We start from the raw sequence: 27,846 nt of genomic DNA, 5'->3' as shown, positions 1-27,846 counted from the left end.
ACTTTTAATTGTACTAAGCGAGGTTGAAGTCTTCGCTGCTCAGTGGTGGGAACAAGCAGTATAGCCACCTATCCACGCTACTCGGGTTCGAACACGCAAATGCCCTACTATGTAGTCTCTACACTGACGACTAAAGTTATTTAAATTAAATTTTATATAATGCAAAATTAAGTATTTGTGTAAAATTTACATTTACTTTCAAGGTTTGTATGGCCAAAACACCACCGAATTCTCAAAGTTCGGGTTGTGAACTTTTTCAAAGGTTACAACATCAACTTGCTATCTCTAATTATACTAGAAATTAATTTCGCACCTCACTTATAGTAGGATTAATTAACAAATTTTTAATTAAAAATAAAAATCGTCCCATGGTCAAAAATTCTTCTCAAGGTAGAACATTGCTTTAACTAATCATTTCGCATTTATTCGCAACTATGACGTTTTTTTGCGTTTTTAGCCACTGTTCAGTGCACAGGAAACGCCAGAAACGTGAACTTAATTCCCTAGAGGCCAAACCATCGAATATATTCATAGAGTGTCCTTGGAGGAATTATTCGTATGAAAATTCCCCACAATTTGATAAATATTAAAATTCGGCATAGTGTACTATGATCCAACGAAAAAATTAACTTTTTATACTGACGAGGTAGAAAGTTGGCGTCTTTGACAAAGTTTTAGAAATGCTTGTAGTGAAGAATTTTGTTGAATAATATGAACTTGTAGGACTAAAGGTTATCGATTTATAAAGCGTTTTCTATGACAACCCCTTTTAAATTAGTTTTTTATTATAGCTTTTTCCATTGTGACTTATCATGCAAACGATGTTCCAGACAAATGTGGAGGCATTAAAACCACATAATATTGTTGAAGACTGTATGTAAAAATACTTATTCAAAGTTATGAAAGATTTTAATATTTTTATACGCCAACATCAACTATGTATAAAAAAGAAAGGTGCAAACCAAATGCAAGAGTAGGCACTTTTTTAACTAGTCTAGACTACGCACAGTAAAGGTAAGAAGGTTTGATCTGTGGCACTCTATAACCCTATGAATAGGCGATGACTACATATTAGGTAGACTGATATCTCTTTCCTGCCCCCATACAAGAAGCGATAGAGGTTGCAACACCTCTATCGTATGAAGGTAGGAAGCTTAATGTAAAAGTGTATATGTGTGTGTGCATCACTGAGGGAAGTACCACCTTTACCCGCAAGTGGCATTGTTGTTACTGTCTCGAGATTCTGAACAGAGTTGCCAGTCTTCTTGATGTGCCGTCTTCGGAATAGAATAGGCTTACTTTATCATGTTTTTTAATTGTTTCGCTAATGTTTGTATGCATTAGCAAATTTTTTTACCGTTTTTTTTTCGCAAATATTAGTAATTCTTGGTTTGATATTCAATAACAAGTATTATTTTCACTTAAACGTATTTTTTCCGCTTTTATAAACGTGGAGGCAAAAATGTAACTTTTAATATTATTGGAGATCCCAAACCGATATGTACTCAAATACACAAATAAACTACTAAATTTTGCGAAAAAATTCGAAAATTTTTTTTGTGGATTTTTACATGGAAGAAGTGAAAAAACACGAAAAAATGAGCTTATCCTATTCGTAAAATTCTAGAGTGCCACGGATCAAATCTTCTTACCTTTATTATGCGTAGTCTAGGCATTAAAAAAGCGCCTGCCCGTATATTTTGGTTTGTACCTTTCTTTCTTATACATAGTTGAAGTTGGTGTAAAAAAATTAAGAAATCTTCAATAACTTTAAAACGAATTTCGGGGTTTCCGACAACTGTGCAGTGCTGAAACCCTGTAAGTCTCCTTGTACCTAAGCGCATGGCCTGCATCTTTACCTCTGCCGTTTTAATGTGTTGCTTAGCAAATTTCTGATTAGGCTACTGTCCATAAAGAATTCAAAGTATATGCGACATGTTTTAGCTTCCATTGTACTACAACTTTCCAGGGTTCCTTAGAACGAACCTCTATCAACTTTCGCACTGCACCTGTTTCCCATACTGAACATAAAAGTAGCCCTTATCATAATAGTTCTTCGATTTCTCTGACACCCTTTCTAAGGACACAGGAGTCACAGATCAAAATGAATTGCTTTTAACATCCCGAGCTAGCCTGCAAACGCTGGCTTGCATGCGGATAATAAAAGTTTAAATTAATTAACTCAAAGTCCACGATTAGTGTAATTAGCAGGAAACCATTGGTGAACGTGCTAATACCCTTACGGAAAAGCTTTCAGCGAACCCCGCTTCATTGTAGCAAAGCATCCACATCCCGTTCAGTTCCTGAACAATAAATTATATCAACTATTAGGAGAAGGTAGCTCTATGTGAATTAGGTGACGGTTATCATCTGCGTTTTATTTCTGTGGCGAAGGACGACACTTAAAATTATAATATATGTCCTAGTTTTGTGAACATAGCTGAGGCTTGTTGATGGGGTGCTCGTAGGATGCTAGTAGTGTGTAGGTTATTTAGCATACATTGCTGCCAACAATAGGATACGCGCTTTCCTGGGATTATGGGATACTCTACCATAAATGAGTAGAGGATGAGTGTTTTTTCTAAATGTATAATTTGCTGGCAGTAACAACATAATGTACATGATAAGAATAAAATACAATTTTTTGCTTAATCTGAAATCGAAGTTATCAAATAGAATTACTCTCTGGAAAACATGCACCAGTAATGCTTCCCCAGTTTCATCCGGATATGCATCTACGCAAAAGGTTTTAGGGTTTCATAATTATTTTTCATTGCCTCGTCATGGTCGAAGATCAAACGCCTTCTGTATAATAACTTTTTCATGTACAAATGCACATAATCTGATGCAATAACTCAAAAATGTATCATGAGTACATGTTATACTCATCATTTTTTTTTTATCTCACTACTCATTTGCTGCTAGTAGGAAAATAATTTGCTGCAGGGTGAGCGTGATTTTAAACAGTATTATATATAAACTTCAGTGTTGATGATGTTAATCAAGTCGGTTAACAGTTTAATCAGAAACTTTATTAAACTAATGACGTTTGTAGCGATACACACAATCACTATAAGATGCGGATGAGATACAAAGTAGGTGAAAATAAATTGGAAGAAACTGCATTCTGCTGTTGATTTAGACACACGTAGGAAAAAGATTTGCAAGTTTAATAAAATTGTGGATGTAATAAATATAATATATAAAATAAGAATAAATAAATTTATTGTTACAGTAAAAATAGCATGATTCCCCTTTTAAATAATTATTCTCGTAAAACTGAAATGATTTTATGGAACGAAAAGTAAGATGTTTTAATGAAAATATATTTTCAGACCAATACTTTTGTCGATTGAAGCAATAAGCAATAATTGACTGAATTTAATAACACATTCTTTCGATTCGAAAATACTTTTTTTTCAACGTGTATGATTGTTCCTCTGTCATCTTCGACAATTCTATTTATGGTGACGCATGGTGTTTTACATCTGTATTGACGAGCTGGAATTTTTTTTTTTTCTTCGTGAACACGTACCAAACGGACATCGAATCAAAATCCATCACATATTAAAATTGGCAATCCTATCGGTTGTACGAGTCGGTGAAAACCTGTATTACTTGGTAAATCCTCCGCTGCGTGTCACCAACTCAATTGCACGCAGCAGTGTCATAAATTAAAACGGAGCAATCAAACCATTGTATATTGATTGATGTTTTAGCGTAACCCGATGAATGCAAGTACGGTAGTGTGGTTGAAAACTAGGCGTGAATCCTTTCTTTATGTCGAGAATTATTCCAATCACCTACGACCACGCAACTTGTAGTAAACAACCTTTTCTTTTTATTTTCAATTATTTGATTAATAATAGCGCCTCATCATCCGGAATAATCTTCATCGGATCTCCACGGACACCGACCAGAATGAATCTAATTGCACGTAGTCAATCGGCCACCGTTTATACCGTCACACTAATCCTCTTCAGTATAGTGCTGCTGATGGGCGGCCACATGTGCAGCGCGGACCCATCACTCGAACCGAACAGCCTGTTTGGCGCCGACGAGAAACGTAAGTACCCACGCAGCTCCGGATCCTCAGTCGTTTCGTTTCGCAGTGAAATCAATTTATGAATAAATAATGACTAGATATACGATTAAAATAAAAAAAAAACTGTGGCCCAGAGGTTTGCTGCTAAATTAATTTTTTTTCTGATTTGAAATTATTTTAAACTTTAGAACGATGAATTATGTGTGAAAGTATCGTATGTCTCTACATTGAAAATTGACCGAGAAATATGCGATTAAAAGAAAACCGGCGTACCGTGGTCGGGAAATGACTAAACGTAGCATCAAGTATTATTTGTTTCAGAGTATTGGTAATCGAACGCCTTTGAGTATAGACGTGTTTTTACGGTCCGCAGTTAATTGTTATTTATTTATCTTTCTACCGTCGCGCGTGTGTTCAATCCTATTAAACAACGGTTATCATAATGAGCTGCAGTGTGACATCTTGTAATATCAGCGATGATCGTTTCTTGTGGCAGTGTGAATTCTGCAGAAAATGTTATCATGCAGCTTGTGTAGGAGTCCAGCGAAATCAAGAAGAATTTATCTCGCACTTCATGATTCCCCTGTGTGCAGATTGCCAGCATAATCTAAAGGTAGGCATAGACACACGAAAAGTGCTGTACCAACAGGAAAAATTATTTGAATCTATAACTACGCAAACGGACTGCAACTTACAAATAGCAGCCGACATAAAAAAGTTCAATTCAATTGTTGACTTATTCGAAAATGTTGAGCTGCAGCTTAAAGAATCAGTGGCGAATGTGAACATAAACACATCGTCGCAAGTGGCAAATGCTGTATCGGCACTATCGCAGGCCATTGACAGTAATTCTTTTAATAAGGCCGATGAGCTGGTCACGCTGAAAAACCATATCACATCACTATTCAACATATCTATGGGATCCACAAAAAAACACATTGAAGAGTATGTAAATGATCTCACTGCCGATTTGACCAGAGAATTGAAAAAAATCTGCAGCGAAGTTCAGAACTTGAGCACCCTTACCATAGATATGGCAGCTCATTGTAATGAACATTACCTGAGTGAATCGCGTCCTACACGTGAAGTTTTAGACGAAGTGAAAATTATAACAAATTCAGTTGGCAGTGACATTCTCAAAGAAGTACAATCTCTTGCCGGCTCAATTAACACTTTGGATAGCAGTATACGCGATGCTTGTTTGCCACCAGCGGGCCCCAGCTTGATGGACGAATTAAATGCCCAATCAACAAAATCGGGTGACTCAGGTCACCGTTCCACTGCCGAAGCCACTGAAGGGTGGCGCTTTTTGGGTTCGAAGAAAGTGTGGCGCTCTGACTGGACGGAGTACGACACACGTAATCAGCGTAGAATTCAACAGCAAAAGATGAAAGATAGGGCGATGGCACGAAGAAAAGCTAATAAAAAGCAGTTACATCGGGTAATAAATGATCGCAATAAAAACAGACACCAACGTAGCCGTAATACTAATGAGACAAATAAACATCAGATATCCAGAAGCAGTTATTATAACTATAACCTCAATGACAACAACAATAGCAACAACAATAGCAACAATAATCGTAACAACAATCGCAACAACAATAGCAGCAATAATCGCAACAACAATACGCAATGCGGTCGTCCAATAGCTGGCAACTCTCTTCCCCGGGATAAGGATCTACTTGCGGCGGCAAGGGTGCAATTCTCTAGGCCTCCGTTTGAAAATCAGCGTGGTATCAGGTTTCAACGTGGTGAAACACTGAATCCATACCCGGTTGTACATCAATTTAACTCAACTTTCGCACCAGATAGGTTTGTAACCCCCGTCCTGACGAATTCCTTTTCTCAGCGCTGTTCAGCTTGTTCCTGTGAGCATTCGTGTTTTCGTCCAACCTAACGCACTCTTCAGAGGCAGACCATGACGAACCGGTTACGGATGAAAACGGATCAATAGTTTTGCATGATATTTCTAAGTATGACAAATTGCCATTAACTTTATCAGAAACGCTTTCAGAAATTTTGATATATTGTCAAAATTTTAATCGTATGCAGAGCGCATCTAAAATGAGCAAAATCTATAGTAATGTATTGAGCTCCTCTTATTCTGTTATTTTAGGCACTGAAACAAGTTGGAACGATAGCATAAAAAGTGAGGAAATTTTTGGTAGTGGCTTTAACGTATTCAGAGACGACCGAAATCTTTTAGAATCTCAAAAGAAGTCTGGTGGAGGAGTTCTTATAGGCGTTTCGGCTCAATTTAATTCTGAAATTCTTCCCACAGTGAAGTTTAAAGAATTTGAACATGTGTGGGTTAAAGCGAACATTTCAGGTGAAATACATGTTTTTGCCTCTGTATATTTCCCACCAGAGCATGCTAATATATCATCGTATGAAGCCTTTTTCAAAATTGCTGAACAAATTTTATTTGAACTTCCGGTCGAGGTCAAAGTTCACATTTACGGAGACTTTAACCAGCGCAATGCCGATTTTATTCCGGATTCTGAAAATGAAAATATTCTAATCCCAGTCGTAGGAGAAAACGAAACATTGAATTTCATCTTTGACAAAACTGCTAGCATAGGATTAAATCAAATAAATCATGTAAAAAATCAACAGAATTGCTATCTTGACCTTTTATTTACAAACACTCAGGATGATTTCTGTGTATCTGAATCTTTGGCTCCTTTGTGGAAAAATGAAGCTTTTCATACTGCTATTGAATTTTCTTTGTTCATCCATAAAAATCAAGAACCCAACGTCTATGACTTTGAGGAAGTCTTTGAATACCATAAAGCTAATTATGACAATATCAGACGGAAGGTAGGTAATGTCGACTGGCAAAATACTCTTAGGAATGAAGCGAATATTGAAACCGCCCTGGACGTATTTTACAAAATAATTTTCGAAATTATTCATGAAGAGGTGCCCATTAAGAAGAAAAGACGACACGGTAGCTCGAAGCATCCTATTTGGTACAATAGGCAAATTAAAAATCTGAAAAATAGGAAACAAAAAGCCCACAAGCTATACAAGAAAAAAAAATCAAAATAACGAGCACTTGGAACAATATCTCGACATTTGCGATAAACTAAATATTGCCATAGATTCTGCACTTGCGGATTACAACTCCAAAACTGAACAGCAGATTAAATCCAGTCCAAAGAATTTTTTTAACTACGTCAAAACTAAATTAAAATCAGACAATTTCCCATCAACAATGCACTTGGATGACAACGTACATAATAGCCCGAAAGAAATCTGCAACCTATTTGCAACATTCTTCCAAGAAATATATACAACTTTTTCTGAACAAGACCGCGATCGCGATTATTTTGCTTTTATTCCAGATTTTCCTATGGATATTGGTGTCAGTCATGTCATAGTGGAGGACATTTTCAATGCTCTAAACCATTTGGATTCATCAAAAGGTGCTGGCCCTGATGGAATTCCACCATTATTTATGAAAAACCTAGCAACCGAGCTTACAACTCCATTGTTCTGGCTCTTTAATATGTCTTTACAATCTGGAGAGTTTCCCAAAACATGGAAGAGTTCTTTCTTAGTACCTATATATAAATCTGGGAAAAAATCTGACGTTCGCAATTATCGTGGAATAGCCATAATCTCCAGCATTCCGAAACTTTTTGAATCAATCATTAACGAAAAAATATTTCTTCAAATAAAAAACAGAATTACTAACCTCCAACATGGCTTCTTCAAAGGTCGTTCGACCTCAACAAATTTACTAGAATTTATTAACTATTCACTGATTGCAATGGACAATGGAAACTACGTCGAAGCACTTTACACAGACTTTAGTAAAGCATTTGATCGAATCGACATCCCAATGTTACTTTATAAATTAAAAAAGATGGGAATTGAGCCTGAGCTGCGTACGTGGTTAGAATCATATCTATCCAACCGCCAGCAAATAATCAAATTCAAAGGAAAGCAATCCAATCCAATTGAAGTCACCTCAGGAGTTCCACAAGGCTCTCATTTAGGACCTCTATTGTTTATTTTATATGTGAACGATATTTCCTTCCTTCTCAAAAAACTGAAAGTACTAATCTATGCCGATGACATGAAACTTTACTTGGAGATAAGAAATGCCGAGGATATTGATACATTCCAAAACGAAATTCTAGTTTTCCACACGTGGTGTCAAAAAAGCCTCCTACAGCTAAACGTGAAAAAATGCAATTCAATCACTTTTAGTAGAAAACGACAAACATCGAATGTTGTGATTACCTTAGGAAGACAGACTGTAGCAAAATGTGAAAGAATTAGGGATTTAGGCGTTATATTAGATTCCAAGTTAAATTTTATTGATCATTATAACACAATTATTCACAAAGCTAACAACATGCTCAGTTTTATAAAACGCTTTAGTTATCATTTTGTAGATCCGTATACAATCAAAACATTATATATTGCTTATGTTAGGTCGATATTGGAATATTGCAGCATCGTTTGGTGCCCTTTTTCAAGCACACATGAAGAAAGAATAGAATCTGTACAAAAACAATTCATATTATTTGCCCTTCGTAAACTAGGTTGGATAGCATTTCCTTTGCCATCTTATGAAGCACGCTGCATGCTTATCAATATACAAACATTGAAGGAACGTCGTGAATTTGCAATGCTTTCGTTCATTAATAATATCGTCTCGCATCGTATTGATTCAGCCGAAATTTTATCCAAATTGAACTTTTATGCACCTTCTCGACAGCTACGAAACCGAAGCATATTCTCAATAACTCCATATCGCACAAATTATGCAAAATATGGCCCTATAAATCGAATGATGGCTGTTTACAACCGCTATTGCGAATCAATTGATTTTACAATGTCCAAACTAAAACTCACACAATATTTTATACATAAAAGAAATTCTAACGCATAAGAAAATGATTCTGTAAAAGCTGAAATTGTTTTATTTATAATAAAATTACGTATATATATATATTTTAGTAAATAAGAAAAATGTAAACATTACTGTAACTATACCAGTCTACATCGATTGACGAAATAAATAAATAAATTAAATTAATAAATTAAAGTTATGGTGTCTTTGGCAAAGTTAACGTATGTGGAATAAAAGCCTATTTGAGAAGCTTCACGACAGTTTGCAGGAACTTTTTGCAAAGGTTTCGAAAAAATGTTGGCATATTCTTAATTTCATTCTTACTTTTGATTATCAAGTTTGTTAGTTTTGGGTCGAAAATTGTAGGCATATACTCTCTGCTTCAAATTATCCCAGAAAACCTCATTTGGACGCAGTTGTGGTACATTTGGAGGGTAATCAGCCTTTTGTACAAAAGGTATGCAAATGCTGGAAGCGTTGTCCAAATTTCATTCCGCATACGTTACTATATAACACCTAGCGCTTTGTTTGATCGTATTAAATTAGTTCGAAATTCAGTCGCAAGGACGATGTTGTTATCAACTTTTATTAATGCTAGAAAAAGATGGTGTCTTCGACAAAGTTTTAGGTCGTGTAATCATAAGTGTATATTCTGAAGATGCATACTTAATTGGTCTTATCTTATCTATTTCTCCTAATTTTTAGGACATCAAAGGTGTCCTATATCAGGTCGAATCTGAAATCTGATTTTCGGCTAAATGATGAGATTTTTCAAGCCTTCTAATTATTTTGAATTGTGCATTCAACTAAACCCAGCTATTTGGCAAATAAAATAAGTGTGTGAACATTGGTCTCCATACCAAATAGCCTCCTGTGAAACCATTTTAGACTTAACTTCCAAAAAACTATTTTTCAGGACTTACGGCACTAAAAAAATATGCACGCGTTCATTTTTCAATTAATTTTTAATTTTTTAACGTTATGAAAATAAGAAGAAATGACCTTTCCAGCGGTATGCTATGTTATGTCCTTTTGTTGAAAATACTATGCGGTTTTAGAACAACAACAGGAAATTTACCATTATTTTGCGATTTTTTCATTATAAATATGAAAATTCGTCCACATTTTTTATTAAGTGTCTTTCATTAAATGAATAATTGCAGAGAAATTTATTTCTGCATCTAACGGCCCATTTACCATGAAAGTCGCTTAAAAAATGGCAGTCATAAATATTTTCCAAATTAGAAACTTAAGTATGTAGTATGTGAACTTTGTAGATAAAATAAGAAAGAATCATGCGAGCAAGTTTCTAATTTGGATAAAAATTAACCCTAGAACGTTGCACTGGAGTACAAATGTATCCCACGCCTTCTTTGGAGCCGTGTGAAGACGAGAATTCGGCATTTACTGGCCTGGGAACCTAACCATAATTCAATTTAAAGTTCCTAGTAAGAGTAGGAAAAGGTAGTGTAGCCAGTTTTCTTATAGCCTTCGTGGAAGCAGGTGTCAAAGTTGGCATGGGGTACATTTGTACCCCAGTATACGGTTGCCGTTAGCATTTCGTCAGGTTTCGTGCTGTTAGTGGAAATGTGATTCGTGACAATACCAGTTTAAATACTGGTTGTTTTACTACGTAAGTAACAATTAGTATTATATAATTGTTTTTAATCAATTACTCAATTAATTTAATTTAATCTCGAACGTAGAGATGGTCGGGTTCGGGTTTTTGGACCCGGACCCGACGGGTTCGGGTTTTGTAAATTTAAACTTTTCGGGCTCGGGTCGGGTTTCGGGTTTTCAAATTTCAATTTCTCGGGTTCGGGTCCTGGTTTTTGAAATTTTAAATTTTCGGGTTCGGGTCGGGTTCGGGTTTTTCGAATTTGGACTTTTTGAATTCGGGTCGGGTTCGGGATTTTGAACAGATCACACCCGAGGTGTGTACAGGTGTACACATTTTTTTTTCTATGTGTGCATCAGCTGAGGGGTGGGCGTAGCGTAGTTGGTAAATCAATTGCCTTGTACGCAGCGCACCTGGGTTCGAGTCCCGACCCCGCATATAGGGTTAGAAAATTTTCATAAGAGATTTTTCTAACCCGAAGAGGTGAATGACCTTAAGGTTAAAACCTCTATAATCGAAATAAAAACTAAAAAAAAATATGTGTGCATCAGCTGTCACTTTTTTCGGGCAAACAAGAAGAATGAAGAAGAAAACAGAAGCACGTGGTCTCATACTTCATTCTGATTGGTTAGTGATGTAAACATTTGCTCTTTTGCGATCCCGGACGCCAAACTTATTTTTACCACGTGCTTACAAGCTTCGTTTCGATTGGTCGGTTTGTTGATTATGTGCTTCGCGGTCCTGGGCCGTCATGACTAATTTCAATAGCAACAAACAAACACACTCAAACTTGACGAATGTGAACACCTATATTATAATGCATCTCGGATCACACTCAACCATTTCTTGACGCTGTTTGCGTCTACACAAAACACCCAGTCTCTTTTTTAGTATTAACTTTGTTTACTTTACTTTACTTCGTGATACGAATGGATGACACATATAACCGTACTAAATTTTCCCACCCCTAAATCGCTAGAATTCGTTATATTTTCTGATGCTCCACTATTGTATTTTTTATTCATGTATAAAATTTCTTCTCTTCAGATTCGCTAACTGTCCGAATTATTTGCTTTTTCAAACGAGTACTCATGAGAGAGCATTCAACAATAAGTGTAAATCTCTATGCGATATACTTTTCATTATAGTCATGAATATAGCAAGTCAAAGTAAATTTTTCGGAAAATATATTGGTTCAAGCAAGAAGAGTCTACGGGAAGTAGAGACAATCTATCAACGATGGCACTCATATGGTAATGGCATACTAGCGCCACTATCAAATCAGTGGTACATATATGAAACAAGCACTTTCTGTCAAATTGTCCCCGGGCTAGGCCGTTGCATGATTCGAATTCCTTCATGAAAGTACATGAATTTCCACTATTTTAAGGAACTAATCTTAAAAATATTGTGTGCTCTGTTCAAGCCATGAGCGGATTTGTAGAAGTTTGAAGTCGTACCGAGAACTCCATTGGAGATGTCGAGGCATCTCTACTGGCGCGCATACTGTACTAGCTAATGATGTGACATCAAGAATGCGACAGAGAATCTTGATTGACACCCTTCGAAAAAAGTTTAAGTTTGACCGTACCAACCAGTAACGCGGGTGACGTCGTGTAAACTGTCGTCAGAAGCGTGCCTCATTGTGCCACACATTGTGGTAACGAATGAAATGAGCGTGTCTTACTGTGAATCGCAATCTTATATCGTGTTAGCGCAGGTGATACAGGGTGTATGGCACATTGTTATAAGCGACTCACCCCTTGTCATTATGCCTCTTGTTTCCCCATGCGTTAGCCGTTAGCCGATTTATCCTACTTTCCGATGAAGATATCGATGATTTATAAGTTTCTCAGAACATTACAAATGCGACGTTTAATAATAGTAAATATAAATGCCAATTTCTCTCCCCAGTAATTCGATTTGCCATAGGTAGATATAACTGATCGCGTATGGTGCTACTTCAGGTTCGAGTGATTCTATAACTATTTTGGATGAGCTTTGGATGATTCTTTTGGATGATCCTTGGATTCAGCTCGGATGCCTAAATTTAAAAATCTTCGGGATCTTTGGTGGATTCTTCGTATTAACGAGTCCGGTTCAGATCGGGTTTCTCGAATTATAAATTTTCTGGTTGGAGTCGGGTTCGGGTTTTTTAAATTTTGAAAATATCGGGTTCGGGTCGGGCTCGGGTTTTACAAAATTTTTATTTTCGGGTTCGGGTCGGGTTTGGGTTTTGCAATTTTCAAATGGGTTCGGGTTTTTAAAATTTTAATATTTCGGGTTCGGGTTTTTTTTTAATTTTCAAACCTTCGGGTTCGGGTCGGGTTCGGGATCGAAAAAATAGAAACCCGACCATCTCTATTTTGAAGTAGAAAAAAAATTGTTCTAATTTTTGCTGATTTTTATTGTTTTATTGTTTATTTTTTATAGTTTTTCAAAATAATAGCTCGCAAGTATAATTTGCGCACAGTAACTGCTGTAACAGTAGCGTTACGTGTTACCAACGTATTACTGGTCAGATATATTTTTTTCATTTCAATTTCCTCCCCATTTCGTGGTATTTTTCAAAACACGAGATTCAATCTTTCACTCTACCAAATAATTGCACATTTTCAAAAATATCAAAATTCCATTTTATACCGTTGCTAGACCATTCTTTCAACTTTTAGAATCATTTGATTTATTTCACTTATTTCAAATCGGTTGAAAATTCGCAAAGTTATAGTTATTTGTTAAAGTCAAAACCGCGATTTTTCCACTTTTTTGTCCAAACTCATTTATGTAACATTGATTCAATAAATTGCGTACTTTCACTTACACAGCTGTTTTCGCAATTAAAAAACAAAGAAAATACTGTACCCATAACACATTTATTTTGTTTGCATTTTTACCTGCGTAAATCGCGATCAAACGCGTGGGGTACGCTTGTACCCCAGTGCAACGTGCTAGGGTAGAAAACGCAAGTGCAACGTTCTAGGGTTAATAATTCTGCCATTTTCAACCGATTGTTATGATAAATACTTAAATAGGTCGCTAGATGCAGAACTAAATGCTCTCTAAATTTTTGTTGAAACAAAGACACTTCTTTAGAAGAATGCTGCGCACTTTTCATGTTTTTCATGAAAAAATCGCTAAATTATGTTGTTTTCCTGTTGTTGTCCTAAAACTGCATATTTTTGACAAAAGAACATAACATAGCATACCGTTGGAAAGGTCATTTCTTCTTCTTGAATTTGAAATTCAAAATCGGTTGAAAAGTGACCGCGTAGAAAAGTTTTTAGTGACGAAAGTTCTGGAAAGTAGTTTTTTGCTATAAACCAAGATTTTGAGGGTATACAAAATTTTTCATGCATTGTTCTGTGATGCATTTGATGAGATTTACAACCTATACAAGGTCACTTGAAAAGTATAAAATCACTGCAGCACCGTGTTCTTGTGATGTTGTTCGCAAATGATAGAGGAAAGTTCATTCTTTCATAACTTATAATTTTTATATTATATTTTGATTTTTTGCATAGAGTTGTTCTACCAAGCAAACAGTGTTGCAAGTGAAATACATTAAAAGAAAACGCTCTTAAATTTGACAATAATATGAATTAGAAACGAAGGGAAAAATTACTCCGTAATTCAATTGGAACAACAATTATTGCGAAATCGATCATCTCAACTTTACATCGGTAACTATCTACTGGATCTGAAGCGGTTCCATTTCTCACTTTCTAGATGATAAATAGAAACAACATATCAGTATCTCAATCGCAACAGATATGAGAACTTTTAATGGTTCCATCAAAGATAAACAACCGTGGCTGGCACAGTAAAGATAACAAGCTAAGTTACAGATAAACTGCATTGAAAGAAATGCGAAATGAATACATTTGAACGATGACTTCATCTTGTGAAGTGGATATGATTTTTATATGATTTCTAGAACTATAGGGTAAAAGCTTCCATATTCATCTCATTAGTAAAATGTTAAAGGAAAAGTGTGATTATTTTCACACTTTTCAATACTATACAAGAAGTAGTAACACCTGTATATTTTCAAGCAAATCGATTGGAGATACTAATGAATTAGGTTTTAAATAAAGTATGATTATGTTTTTTTTAACATTGAATCGCACTACAAATAATTGTGATTGAGACTACCAGTTTCTGCTATTCACTCCTAGAGGAGCTATTTTTGGTAGCATTTTGTTATGCAGAAAATTTAAACTCAGGGGTTTAAGAAGTTGTGTCTGATTTGTTTTTGGAATGTTTCGATAGAATATACTCTCGATACATTTCATAGAGATATTATAGAGATATTGAAATATTTCAAAACATATTGTTTACCCTTTTGAGATACCAATAATTCATTTGAAACATGTTGAAGCGTTTAAAGTGGGCTAAAACTATTGTCCTAATCAAAATTATTTTTAGTTCCATTCAAGATACACACTTTTCCACTCATGATAAATATTCTTCAATTAGTAAAACTGTTATTCTGGTCCCAATCACAGTAACATTTAAATTCCATTCCCCAAATTATCACAATTCGACGAGAACATTTCAAATGGGCCGATAAACAAAACGTAAACAATTCCGGTTAATACTTCCTTCAAATGGACACTAACAAAGCTTTATACATACCTTAAATAAGCCGATTCTGAAACCTGGCTGTTGGGGAAATAATGGATTATCGAAAAGGCACATAAGCAAAATAACTTGTTTTGCTTATGTTCCCTTTCACTTCCCCTCAAAAATTAACGGCTCATAAACACCAAACAACAAAACGGAAAAATTTGTTTATGGGCCCTTTTCTTAACGAAAAAGACTATACTTGAAAAGGGAACAAAAACATCGCAACACCAAGAAAGGGATCAAAATAAACGTCACATAATCATTTGCTGTAAACAAAAGGGCTCACCCGCACGCACTATAAGCTAACGTCTCGCCGAAAAGGGATTATGGGAGAGGGCACAAAACCAGTGCGATGTTTCAAAAGGGACCAAAACATTTATCTACAAAAAACGTTCAAAATACAATTTTTTTTAATAAATCTGTTATATTATTCGGAAAAAATGGGTAATTTAACACGGCATTGAGTTGTTTAGTCCTTAAATCAAGCTCCTGTTCATAAATGGGAATATAAAGTACGAGGTAATTTTTCAGACGCCATTTTCTCAACATGAGCATATTGTATATAATGCCTTATGAAATGTTGACGTCGAATTATTACTTTTACCTTTCATCTAATACGTGTTTTCTAAAATATTTTTCTAATTTTTTACCGAAATCGTGGTATGTATCGACGATACTGCAGAAAATACAACAAATAGTCCCGCTCAAGATCATTTACCCTACAAACCTGGGGTTATCGGTGGATGATGAAAATTTTAGAATCTATTGGAGAACAGTGAAGATATAGACACTTATAGATAGAGCTTGAGGAGCGTTGAAGTGAAGTCGTGTTGAAGTGAAATGGGATTTTTGTTCCTCGTCAATAGCGAACAACTGACTGGGCCACTAGCTAGACATTAGAATCAAACATTTCACGCAACTCGCGTGTACAGTTGCTTCAACTCTCGACAAACATATGATTACGGCTTAAAAGCCAACTGTCAAAATTCTCTTTGAAAGGGAATTCCGGGTGAACCGTTACTCGCCAATCATACATGTTGGTAGTAAACAAAAGAAAAAAGTTTTCTCTTTCATTAACTGCTATGAACTGTGTTTAGCCAGTAACGGTTTGTCCTGAATTTCCTTTCAAAGAGAGTTTTGACAGTTGGCTTTTAAGCCGTAATCATATGTTTGTTGAGAACTGTACACGAAATTTGCATCTTATAATTGGATTTTGTGTCTAACTGTCGTCTCAATCAGCTGTTAGCTACAGACGAGGAGAATTCTTAACATTAACAAATTTGACAGAATGTGTCATATAAAAAGTGTAAATAGTGCGGTCCATCGTATCCGTATGAAGAATGTTCATGATAATTATAGATTTCTATTTCGTACAAAAATTGATAAAGAAAGCATTATCGCTTGGATCATTTCAGGCAAATCAAACAACAAACAAACTTCTATGTGTTTTAAGTGTATGCAGATGAATTCGAGAGAATTGTAAAAATTTAGAAAAAAAATTATCTTGTGAATCAAGTGTTTTGAAATTCTGAAACAAATTTATTGTTTGATTTTCAATGAAAAATCGTTTAGTAGGAAAATACAAGAGATTGCAATTAGGACAAGTGCTGGTGCGTGTTGAGATGATTGTACTAGTAGTGATTAAGAAATTTGTCAACAAATTAAACAAATTCGTATTAGACCTACGTTGCGCGAGATGGAACAGTTGCTTTGGGTGAAAATAAAATTTAACCCCGCGAAAGTGTCCTATATACAGCTACATCACACACGTAATAGTGTACTGATAACGTTCAAAAGTTTAGGCGAGGCAGAATTGTAAAATCATTGCAACGAACAACATGCAACACGACGTCGAATATGGCATCGTTAAAATCACGATCATCGCATGTATGGAAGATAATAAAATTGAAGTACGTTTACACTAACGACGCTGAATCCCTCTGGATAAAGACTCGATACGTCAATCGTTTGTTTGCCATTTATCTGTCAGTGTCATTCCAATCGAGCACGAGACCTGTCAATGTCATTTTAATCGAGCAGAAGACTTGTTACAATCTGATGAATGAATTTTGGAAAGTATTGTGATAGTGAGTTAAAATATTTTGAAAAAAAAATCTGATTCGTATCTCTAAGGCAAGGTAAAACATATAACTTTTATCATTATGGTGCCTACTAAAAGTTGCTTCAAGCATTGCAGCTATCCGTAATGTTGTACTTTTCTGGTAAACCACAGAACCGGACCCATTTTGCACGAAGGTCGTAGTTGACTGGGAAGCGAAAAAAAACAATATTTTTAAAACCGGTGGACTTTTATTTGTACAAAACTTCACACAGCATATCATGATGAAAAAATTATCTTTTTTCCCTTTTTTTTATTTCGACTATGTTAGTCACATTTTCTTTTTTTTTACGTTTTAACGACATTCAATTAGCTAGAGATTACTGGGTAGGGAAAGTTATGAAACTTAGAGCCATAGTACTCAAGTGAGAGCAAGGATGTGAAGTAAACAGATCGGAAAACTAGAAGTGGCAGGGTCATTAGAACAGGCTTAATATCGTGCGGGCTTAATTTTTGCCTTCTGATAATGAGGGTCGAGCTTAGGCAGAATAACTACGAATCACTCGAGTTCACTATCATGTGTCCTTGATAAAGGTAGACGTATCTATCTTTACCGTGACAACCGGCCGGTTGTCACGGTAAAGATAGATACGTCTACCTTTATCAATATTCCTCACAATGAGTGTTTTTTGGACTAGCGTTAGTCTGGTGCTACGGTTCCTGACAGTGTGTCAGATTCTGAAATGATGAAGTCAAAACGGAAGCCCTTGGACGTATACTTTTTTCATAATTTCATAATTTGTATGCTATTTGATATTGTCAGTTTTGTGTTAAATATCATGGTGAATAGTTGGTACTAATAATATATCTGACTTTATTTCCAGATGTTGGCGATAAACGACCGTTTTTCGTCGGCAGTCGCTACGGTCGGTCACACGTGTATGGTGCGAAGGACCTTCGACAGGTCAATGTAGTTCCTCGGAATGACCGTTTTTTCCTAGGCTCAAGGTATGGTAAACGGTCCGACCCGCTGACGAAGGAAATCGAAACAGACAACAACAATGGCGCAGAATTGACCTACCTAGCTTGTCTGCACACCGGAGTGTCCAATCTATACAGGTGTTATGGGTAGGATGCGTCATATGAGAACGTATTATTTTTAAAATGCTGTATTGATTTGTTTTTAATTTTAGAAAAGAGCGAGAATTACCAGCGAGTGGCCAAACTTTTCAACCATTTAACGACAATCTGGATACTTCGGATCAGTAAGCTGAAAGCTCAGACGCCTCCAAATGCCAATGCTATCCATCACGCTGCTAACAACCGTCAACAACCATATGCTTCGAAGCTCATTTTTGTGATGCATGCGGAAATAATATAAGAAGGCTTGGTTCTGCTTGCTGAACAAAAATTCAATTGTTTGAAGTGTTAGTTTCAAGCATCATTTCTGTTTTGAAAACTTCAGACAAAAACAAGGCTGGGTGGTTTTTGTTCAGCGATTCAAAACCAAGCAATATTTTAAGTTCATAGCCCTATTTTAACAAAAAAAAATATATATGCCTAACAGATCAAACGAGCACAAGAATAACGTACTGATAGACCTATTTATTATTTAAATTATTTTGTGTATGATATTTTTGGGGATTGTTGCAAATAAATCCGTTCGAAAAGCAAATCGCAACCTGACTATGAGACTATATGACTACCGTCAACAAAATTTGTATGTGATTTGGCAGTCATATTGTCTGTTTGAATGATTCTCGTGCGAATAGTGAACTATTATATGTACCAATCGTAAAAACTTTAATTCAAACTCAATGCAGTTCCATACTTATCAGCACTGTTCTTAATAAGGTTTAAACTTTGTTGAAAACACAAACATGAAGATGCCCTGTAAATAAAATTTGCGCTTCTAAAATTGATCAGAAAGCCATAGTGGTATTGTTTTATTTTCTAATTCTCTTTGCAATCTATATGATCCCCATAGAAAATTTGACAGTTCATAAATTTCCCAGTCGACCGACGAAATCGAGGTCGACAGATTAATTAACCGACTAAGTTAGGTTCGTCGGTGAACAATTTTCGTCACCATATTAATTGCCAGATTTAATCTTTGTGAATCTGGTTCCAGTTTTAAACTACCAACTAATCGATCGATTTAACTGGTTGAAATAGACCGATTTCAACAGATTTCGTCGGACATATTTAATTGGTCGGTGTTAAGTCAGACCGGACTATGTGACAAAATATTGATTTCGAGAAAAACGAGTTTAAAGTTTGAATCGCAGCATCCTTTACATTATGATTGGAAATTAATGTTTGCCATAATTCTTGTTTATTGTTACATATTTCAAATCTGGCAAAAGTCGAATGTAGCTGACGAAATTCTTTATCCAGTGCTATTATTATCTCATTTTTTGATGTTAGTCCGGTCTGACTTAGTCCGGTCTGACTTAACACCGACCAATTGGTTGTCGCGTCGGCAGACGTCCATGTTAAATCCCCATAAGAGCCGGTGCAACAATCGACCAATTAATTGGTGGAATAGTCGGTCGATTGTGCCGACGCAAGCCGATTTACTTTACTTTAGTCGGGAAATTTTTAGTTGCCCCTGTGACCGCATAGAGGGCGCCAACACTAAGTTTTCAACGGAGATAGAAATTAGGTGCCTTCTACAAAGTTGTAGAGCAAGCATTTTGTAATAATTCTTCCGAACATCTTGATATTCTATCTCACTTCTATAAAAAGTAAATGTTGTCACCCTCTATGCGGTGATGTGGAACTAAAATTTTCCAACCAAACCATAACTCATATTATGTACTACAAATCTGAACATACTATTGAGCTAAATCTAACCATTATCTCACAAAAATATATAGTTCGTGGGAATCGAGTACTGATACACAACCATGCACTGCTAGGCCCCATGCAAAACTGGCTCAGACATCACTTCGCTAAAAGTTTAAACTTCTTTTAATAAAGTCGGATTGACTAGCTGTCTTCGGCAACGTTGTAGACAATTAAATTATCTATTTTATTTTCAATTACAGTGATAATACAGCTCTGAAGCAGAATGGTGAAGCATGTGAATGGGACACGCCGCTTCCGTCAACACTCCAAGAAGAATGGAAAAAGTTCCATAACACACTCCACCTGTTAAGTGAAGTTCTCCTATCCCGCGTCATTTCGATGCCTGACGCCGTCGAAATGAAGCGGGGAGTCGAATTAACAATTTTTTATGTACTGAAAAATGTTCCCTATAAGTTCTATGATTTTACTATTGAGAATACCTAGGAATTACAAGCAAAAATTGAAAATTTCAAATCAAAGTTTGTCACACAGGCTTTAAATGTATACATTTTATTATTGACATTCTATGATACATATGTATACACGGTTTTTGATAGTTTCTTATCGATGAGGAATCTTTTCAGCTTTGATAATAAAACAACGTGGTGAAAGTTTGTCATTGGCCAGCTTTACCACATTTAGACGTACTGTTATGTTCCGTTTGTCTGCTTCTTCTCGAATGTAGCAAATTCGATCCAGCAGAATGACATTTTCACATATGGGCTGAAAAAACGTTAAAGATTCGTTCAAATACAATAAACTATTTTATTAACAAGCTGAAAATGCACCTGTAAACATGTTTGAAGGCACGTTAAATACTCTGCTAGTTTGGCGCCATTGTTGTACTTATTCAAAAGCTGCTTATAGCGTTTTATATGTTCCTCTGTCCACGAGCAAACGTTTGCGGGGTTTGAATTGTTGTGCAGTAAATATTTTTTGTATGCATTAACAGGTAACTGATCTGGAGGTGTTTTTGCAGCAGTTACAAATTGTCCCTCGTCAAGAACCGCTTCGACAAGACTACGTTCAAACATTGTTTTTCCATGGGAGTCATGTTGTGCTTCTGTCTGCAGCTGCCATCTGGCACACGTTTGCTGACAACCCAAACGGAGAAAAGGTCTACCGAGGAAATTTTCGCCAAGCTTTAAAACATCACGGAGCTGATTGCTCAGGGGAATATGTTCGAACTTGGAACATCCTTCATCCGAGGGTTTTAGTTTATGGTAACAACATGGCATTATTGCTAGTTTGGTTACCGACTCATTCAATAAGAACATCTTTATGGCCGCCGGAGAAAGATCCGCACACGCATGAAGGCCAACTATGGTGAATTTACCGTGACGCATTTGTGGAAACAATGATGAGGCCGAAGCACTTAAATAACCAAAGGAGGTATCCGTTATAAAATGTTGAATGAACTTTACATTATTGGTTGATTTTGGGAATAGCTTCGATTGGCGCTGTTCACTTGCCGCAACACGGTAGGCGTCTCCCTCGATGGCGAGTACTGTAAAGTCGTGCTTTAGATTTAAATTTTGGCTCAAGTAACCCTGTTGAAGAAACGTATCAATGGAGGGTAGTTACAAGTAATCACTTTACTTACTAACCCTGATCCGAAATCTAGGAGAATCTCGTCTGGAGTACACATTGCTGCTATCACCATTGTCAAGTTTTCGATTTCGTACAACTTTTTCGGACTAACACCTTTCAAAAGGGGCGCTTTTGTGATGGAGTAATTAACACGTTCATACGACACCGCAAGAAATACCAGAGTACTAAGGAATTGTTTGAATTCATTGCTCCAACCTTCTTTAATGTATCCTAAAGGTATCTGATTCAATTCTTTCGTCGTGGTAGAGTTCAGATCACAAACCCACGAGTTTGGAAGTCGATCCAAAACGCCGGCTTGCACAAATTTTGTATTTGAATTCTCAAAGATCCACATGTATTGGATCAAAAAACCAGTACACTGCCTAAAATATTCTCTAAAATTGAACTGTTCACTAAATTTGAAGCTCATATTGATTAATTGAATATTCAAGCTGATCAAATTGATTTTCGGTGCACATTTAAGAATGTCTTACTTGTTTAAAATAAAAGTCTACAGCTGATTTACACGGTTGTGTAAATATTTAATAAATTTCGATAATAAATACACGTCAGAGATCTGGAACGGATATGAATAGTTTGACATCGCAAATCTTTTTTTGAAAAGGGCGATACTGGTAGTACTCCACCCATAGCAAATGTACACGCAAAAGAATTCGACGTCAACATTTCATAAGGCATTATATACAATATGCTCATGTTGAGAAAATGGCGTCTGAAAAATTACCTCGTACTTTATATTCCCATTTATGAACAGGAGCTTGATTTAAGGACTAAACAACTCAATGCCGTGTTAAATTACCCATTTTTTCCGAATAATATAACAGATTTATTAAAAAAAATTGTATTTTGAACGTTTTTTGTAGATAAATGTTTTGGTCCCTTTTGAAACATCGCACTGGTTTTGTGCCCTCTCCCATAATCCCTTTTCGGCGAGACGTTAGCTTATAGTGCGTGCGGGTGAGCCCTTTTGTTTACAGCAAATGATTATGTGACGTTTATTTTGATCCCTTTCTTGGTGTTGCGATGTTTTTGTTCCCTTTTCAAGTATAGTCTTTTTCGTTAAGAAAAGGGCCCATAAACAAATTTTTCCGTTTTGTTGTTTGGTGTTTATGAGCCGTTAATTTTTGAGGGGAAGTGAAAGGGAACATAAGCAAAACAAGTTATTTTGCTTATGTGCCTTTTCGATAATCCATTATTTCCCCAACAGCCAGGTTTCAGAATCGGCTTATTTAAGGTATGTATAAAGCTTTGTTAGTGTCCATTTGAAGGAAGTATTAACCGGAATTGTTTACGTTTTGTTTATCGGCCCATTTGAAATGTTCTCGTCGAATTCCTTGGTTCACAATAAAGAATTTTTATCGATTAAAAATGAAGAAATAATTTATAGAATCAAACATGCACAATTCGACGAGAACATTTCAAATGGGCCGATAAACAAAACGTAAACAATTCCGGTTAATACTTCCTTCAAATGGACACTAACAAAGCTTTATACATACCTTAAATAAGCCGATTCTGAAACCTGGCTGTTGGGGAAATAATGGATTATCGAAAAGGCACATAAGCAAAATAACTTGTTTTGCTTATGTTCCCTTTCACTTCCCCTCAAAAATTAACGGCTCATAAACACCAAACAACAAAACGGAAAAATTTGTTTATGGGCCCTTTTCTTAACGAAAAAGACTATACTTGAAAAGGGAACAAAAACATCGCAACACCAAGAAAGGGATCAAAATAAACGTCACATAATCATTTGCTGTAAACAAAAGGGCTCACCCGCACGCACTATAAGCTAACGTCTCGCCGAAAAGGGATTATGGGAGAGGGCACAAAACCAGTGCGATGTTTCAAAAGGGACCAAAACATTTATCTACAAAAAACGTTCAAAATACAATTTTTTTTAATAAATCTGTTATATTATTCGGAAAAAATGGGTAATTTAACACGGCATTGAGTTGTTTAGTCCTTAAATCAAGCTCCTGTTCATAAATGGGAATATAAAGTACGAGGTAATTTTTCAGACGCCATTTTCTCAACATGAGCATATTGTATATAATGCCTTATGAAATGTTGACGTCGAATTTATTAAACCAAACTATTTTTTTGGTTGGATCAACCAAAATATCTTTTGAATCAATCTTACAAGTTTTGTTATCTTTGCTTTTCGAAAATCGACAAAATTATTGTTTGTTCCAAACAAATCAGTGATTCTAAATGAAGCATGCAGCTAATTGATTCAAAATGACTGAATGCATTACATCAACAGTCCTTGTTGAATTGAAACAAATAAAAAATAAAAGTTGCTACGAAGAAGAAAACTTTCCACGTGCGTCAATGCTGGAAAAATTCGCTATTTTTAAATCAGGGAATTCAGATTTCGGTGAATTCGTATAGTGCTCAGATTTTCCGGACTCGAAGGGCGCAAGTGCAGCTTGAAAATAATCATGATGTCGCACAAAGGTTAGTGAATAAATTAAGTCGAATGCACACGGTGCGTTTTATGGTGCCTTCCTCTATTCCAGGACTCAACCAAAACACTCTTTGTGGCTTAAAAACGACAATCGCAGAACTGAAAACACGTCGCCGCACCAGAGATAAATAATACCCGTTCGAGAGGGCAGTTTCCTGTACTTCACCATCTCTGGTCCAACAGGAAGCCACAGCGTATTCGTGCGCCTTCTGCAATCTTTTTGGAAAAGCCGAGACTCTGAAGCACTACATTATAGCGCATATCTGGAATAAACCACGCGCACGGCCAAAGGTACTACATAAAGGGACGGTGATTGGAATCGTATGCGCTGCATGTAATAAAATTTCATTTCATTCCAAGCAAACCTACTCCGGAACAGGTTTAGAATCCCTTATGGATTCTCGCTCAAATGCAACAAACGATTGAGTCGGAATCGGTTGTTGCCTTTGAGCTGGAACTCATAATGAATCCATTCAGAATTCCTAACCAATCCCGGAATGGGTTTGACTGGGCCATACTGCATCCATTCAGGATTCCGAAGCGGTTCCAGAATGATTTGACCGCGTAAAATTAATGCGTTTGTAGCCTGTTTTTAGAGAAAGGCCAATAAGTCAATGGCAAGTATTTACTTTGTGAGGTTCATTTGTACTGATGTTATCTGTTGTCAGCGAGTAATGGTTTGTTCTAAATTTGTCACCATGACAGTTGGCCTTTGGTTCCTATTAAAGAATAGGCATATTTTATATACAATAAAATTGGTTGTGCTTCAATATTTGCTATGCATTGATTCAAATATTTGTTATGTTTAAACACAATAAAAGATATTATTTGATTTAACAAAAATGTTTTTTGTATTGAACATTTGACATGCATTGATCCAAATATTTTATTAGTTTTATTCAACAAAATGAGCTCATTGATTCAACAAAGTTGTTTGTTGTTTCGATTGTTGTTATGATAAAATCAATAAAAAATTTTGTTGGTCCAACTATTTTCCATGTTTGATCCAATAAATTCTTCAGAATTATTTCAACAATTGTTTTATTTGTATAAACATGTATTTTTTATTGAACACAGAACAACTTGGCAAATTTATTATTTCAACCCTCATATTATTTGACATTAAAAATTATTTTTCTGCGTGTAGATCTATAGAGTTCTAGGAAATCATTTCACTCAAAGGCCTTAGTAGAGAATTTCACTCAAAAGCCTTGTGCAATCATTTCTCTCAAAGGCCTTGTGCAGAGAGTGAAGCCAAAAAAGTCTTCCTATCGAGCAAAATTAGAATTCAGCTTTACTGCAAAGATATCAGAGATGGATTCCAATTGTGTTCGATAGGTAGACTTTTTTTGACTTCACTCTTTGCGCAACTGTTCTCTATAAACTGTGATTTCACTCACACTACTTGGGTGTTTGTTTTCCTCCAGCTGTCATATGTAAAACTGCCAGTTAATTCAAAAGTTTGAAATAACTTGCCTTAAGTATTTATGATGGTGTATAAATGCTCTGTGTCACTGTGAAACTTATTCCGGAGACGTACAATACCAGTTGATCGGGATCCACCATGAAAATAATCCGAAAACCTCTTTTCGATTGATTTTCCTCCACCTATCAGTACACTGTGACAGGAGTAGGAAAACAAATCGTGAACACACTAAAACAGAACCTGATTGTCCATAGAGTACGCTAATCCTCAGCTACTCATTGAGATATCTGACGTTTAAAATACGCAAACTCTTGCTTTTTTATACTACCGCCCTCCCCTTAAGACCACAAGCGGTTTGTTTTCCTCCCAATTGGCAATGCAAATGATTTCGACGAGAACATTTCAAATGGGCCGATAAACAAAACGTAAACAATTCCGGTTAATACTTCCTTCAAATGGACACTAACAAAGCTTTATACATACCTTAAATAAGCCGATTCTGAAACCTGGCTGTTGGGGAAATAATGGATTATCGAAAAGGCACATAAGCAAAATAACTTGTTTTGCTTATGTTCCCTTTCACTTCCCCTCAAAAATTAACGGCTCATAAACACCAAACAACAAAACGGAAAAATTTGTTTATGGGCCCTTTTCTTAACGAAAAAGACTATACCAACGACACGACCTGAAACTTCATTAAATCTTCTGAAGAAAAAGATGTCCGAGTAATTTACCGTCAGTTACCAGTACATTGAGTAACCCCTCGTTCCGCCAAAATAATAATTTCTCCAGCAACACTTCTTTGTTTATTGGATTTTTTCGGTTGTTGTTGTTGTATAGCAACCATTCGTAAGCAAAGAAAAAAAATTATGTTTGAATTGCATTGCTACGACATGGTGCCGAATATAATAAATTCGGAAAATAAATTCAACTGAATTTGGCAGACTCCTGTACAGTCCGGGTGAGTACAGAAAGGATGAACTGCTGAATGTGAACGGTCGTGCAAGTGACGGGCCCAAATCCGTCCACTTCATCTGGCTGCCGGTTACAATCGTATATGGGTCGCGCAGATTCTGCTGCAGCATGGTGCCGACGTTAATCCGAAGTTATGTCCTGTTCCGCTGCACAATGACTGTTCGTTTGGTACTTTGAAGTGTCCGAACTGAATCGGAACTGCAGGAAAAAAATCACATGTGAGTAGAAATTTTAATTATAAAATATAGCAATATTTTGAATCCTGAACGCAAATTTTCAGATGAATATAAGGAGCACTTTTGGCTGGATGCTAATCGGGCTGATATTCAGTGACTGAAAAAGAACCTCAACCGAAAATGTCAAAGTAGTACTTCCGTACAGTAGCCCACTCAGTGTATCCGAAGCGAAAAATTCTCGAAATTTTGATTCGTAATGGTGCACAGTTGAACGAGAAAAATATAGAGATTATGGATGTGCTTCTGCGTCATGATGTCAACGTGGATACGCTCGACGGACTTGGTCAAACAACGTCACATAGATGTGCTAGAGAAGATAAGATTCAAGCCTGTTACTGTTTTAAAACATAGATACCAGCATTGTATCCCTGCAAAGCCGCCCAGTTAGCTACAGAGAATGTGCTGAAAATTTTGAGAGATCCACTTTCACACACAGTCGGTTAGAGTACCTTTTGGAAGCGGCCAAAGCCGGTGATCTGGGTACGGTTCGACGGATTGTGCTCTCTAATCCTTTAACCGGTATATAAAATCAATTTTCGTTGGAGTAAATATTTTATTGTTTTATATTATAGACATTCTACTCATAATCGTATCTTTGGGATTCCCTTTCGACGTGGGTGGACATGCGATTATGAGCACTATATTCGGCTATTCGTGTTAAGTTGCAGTTTAACTAGTATATAACAGTAACATATTTCAAGAGTACCTATTCAAAACGTCCCAAGTGACATCCAGCTCGAACTTGTAACCGTCGGTTACCATTCCAAATTGTTGGCTCTGCCACAATGAAATGAGCCTTAGACTCGCTTGTGAGCTCCCACTCCCTAAGTCCGACCCTCACTTTGACTAGCAAATCCTCTCTCCATACCACCGAAGGTACTCACAGTCGCATTCTAGCAAGAGTGGTATTTGTTTACAGCGGGTTAGGGTATCGGTCGCCGAGGGCAATCCACGGGTGAAGCGACCAAATAACGGCTGCTGAGCGGAAACACAATCATTGTCAAAGTTCGGGTGATTTCGTTATTTCTCCGAATCAGACTCACTGATTTAAAATTTAATA

At 36.3% G+C, this 27,846-nt stretch overlaps 2 protein-coding genes across 3 annotated transcripts in view; one reads left to right on the top strand and one right to left on the bottom strand.

Moving 5' to 3' along the window:
- LOC131689237 (RYamide neuropeptides) overlaps positions 1 to 19,153 on the top strand; it is a 64,285-nt gene extending 45,132 nt beyond the window's left edge. The window contains exons 2-4 of one of the 2 annotated variants that reach the window (XM_058974186.1): positions 3,870 to 4,066; positions 18,103 to 18,346; positions 18,412 to 19,153. In XM_058974186.1, the coding sequence (XP_058830169.1) occupies positions 3,922 to 4,066; positions 18,103 to 18,346; positions 18,412 to 18,487 (465 nt within the window). In that variant the 5' untranslated portion in view covers positions 3,870 to 3,921 and the 3' untranslated portion in view covers positions 18,488 to 19,153. Of the gene's footprint in view, positions 1 to 3,869; positions 4,067 to 17,946; positions 18,020 to 18,102; positions 18,347 to 18,411 lie in introns of those variants that run through there. The other variant, XM_058974187.1, reaches the window with a different exon arrangement.
- A 1,410-nt stretch (positions 19,154 to 20,563) lies between these two features.
- LOC131689236 (methyltransferase-like protein 25B) lies at positions 20,564 to 22,179 on the bottom strand. Its single transcript, XM_058974185.1, has 3 exons — positions 21,672 to 22,179; positions 20,857 to 21,618; positions 20,564 to 20,791 (listed from the first exon to the last, which is right to left on the bottom strand). The coding sequence occupies exons 1-3, from the start codon at positions 22,086 to 22,088 to the stop codon at positions 20,630 to 20,632; spliced, it is 1,341 nt and encodes a 446-aa protein (XP_058830168.1). The 5' UTR covers positions 22,089 to 22,179; the 3' UTR covers positions 20,564 to 20,629.
- Between the last annotated feature and the right edge of the window lie 5,667 nt (positions 22,180 to 27,846).

This window comes from Topomyia yanbarensis, chromosome 3 (assembly GCF_030247195.1).
Source record: "Topomyia yanbarensis strain Yona2022 chromosome 3, ASM3024719v1, whole genome shotgun sequence".
NCBI classification, from domain to species: Eukaryota; Metazoa; Arthropoda; class Insecta; order Diptera; family Culicidae; genus Topomyia; species Topomyia yanbarensis.
Note: the sequence above shows the minus strand (reverse complement) of the source record. Positions and strands in the feature narration are given on the sequence as shown.

Excerpts from the sequence above, each read along its gene's own strand:
- LOC131689236 (XM_058974185.1), bottom strand. The coding sequence starts at position 22,088 with ATGAGCTTCAAATTTAGTGAACAGTTCAATTTTAGAGAATATTTTAGG. Across the intron at positions 21,619-21,671 it reads TAGATTTCGGATCAGGGTTA|GGTTACTTGAGCCAAAATTT; the intron begins GTAAGTAAAGTG and ends TTTCTTCAACAG. Across the intron at positions 20,792-20,856 it reads GCCTTCAAACATGTTTACAG|CCCATATGTGAAAATGTCAT; the intron begins GTGCATTTTCAG and ends ACGTTTTTTCAG.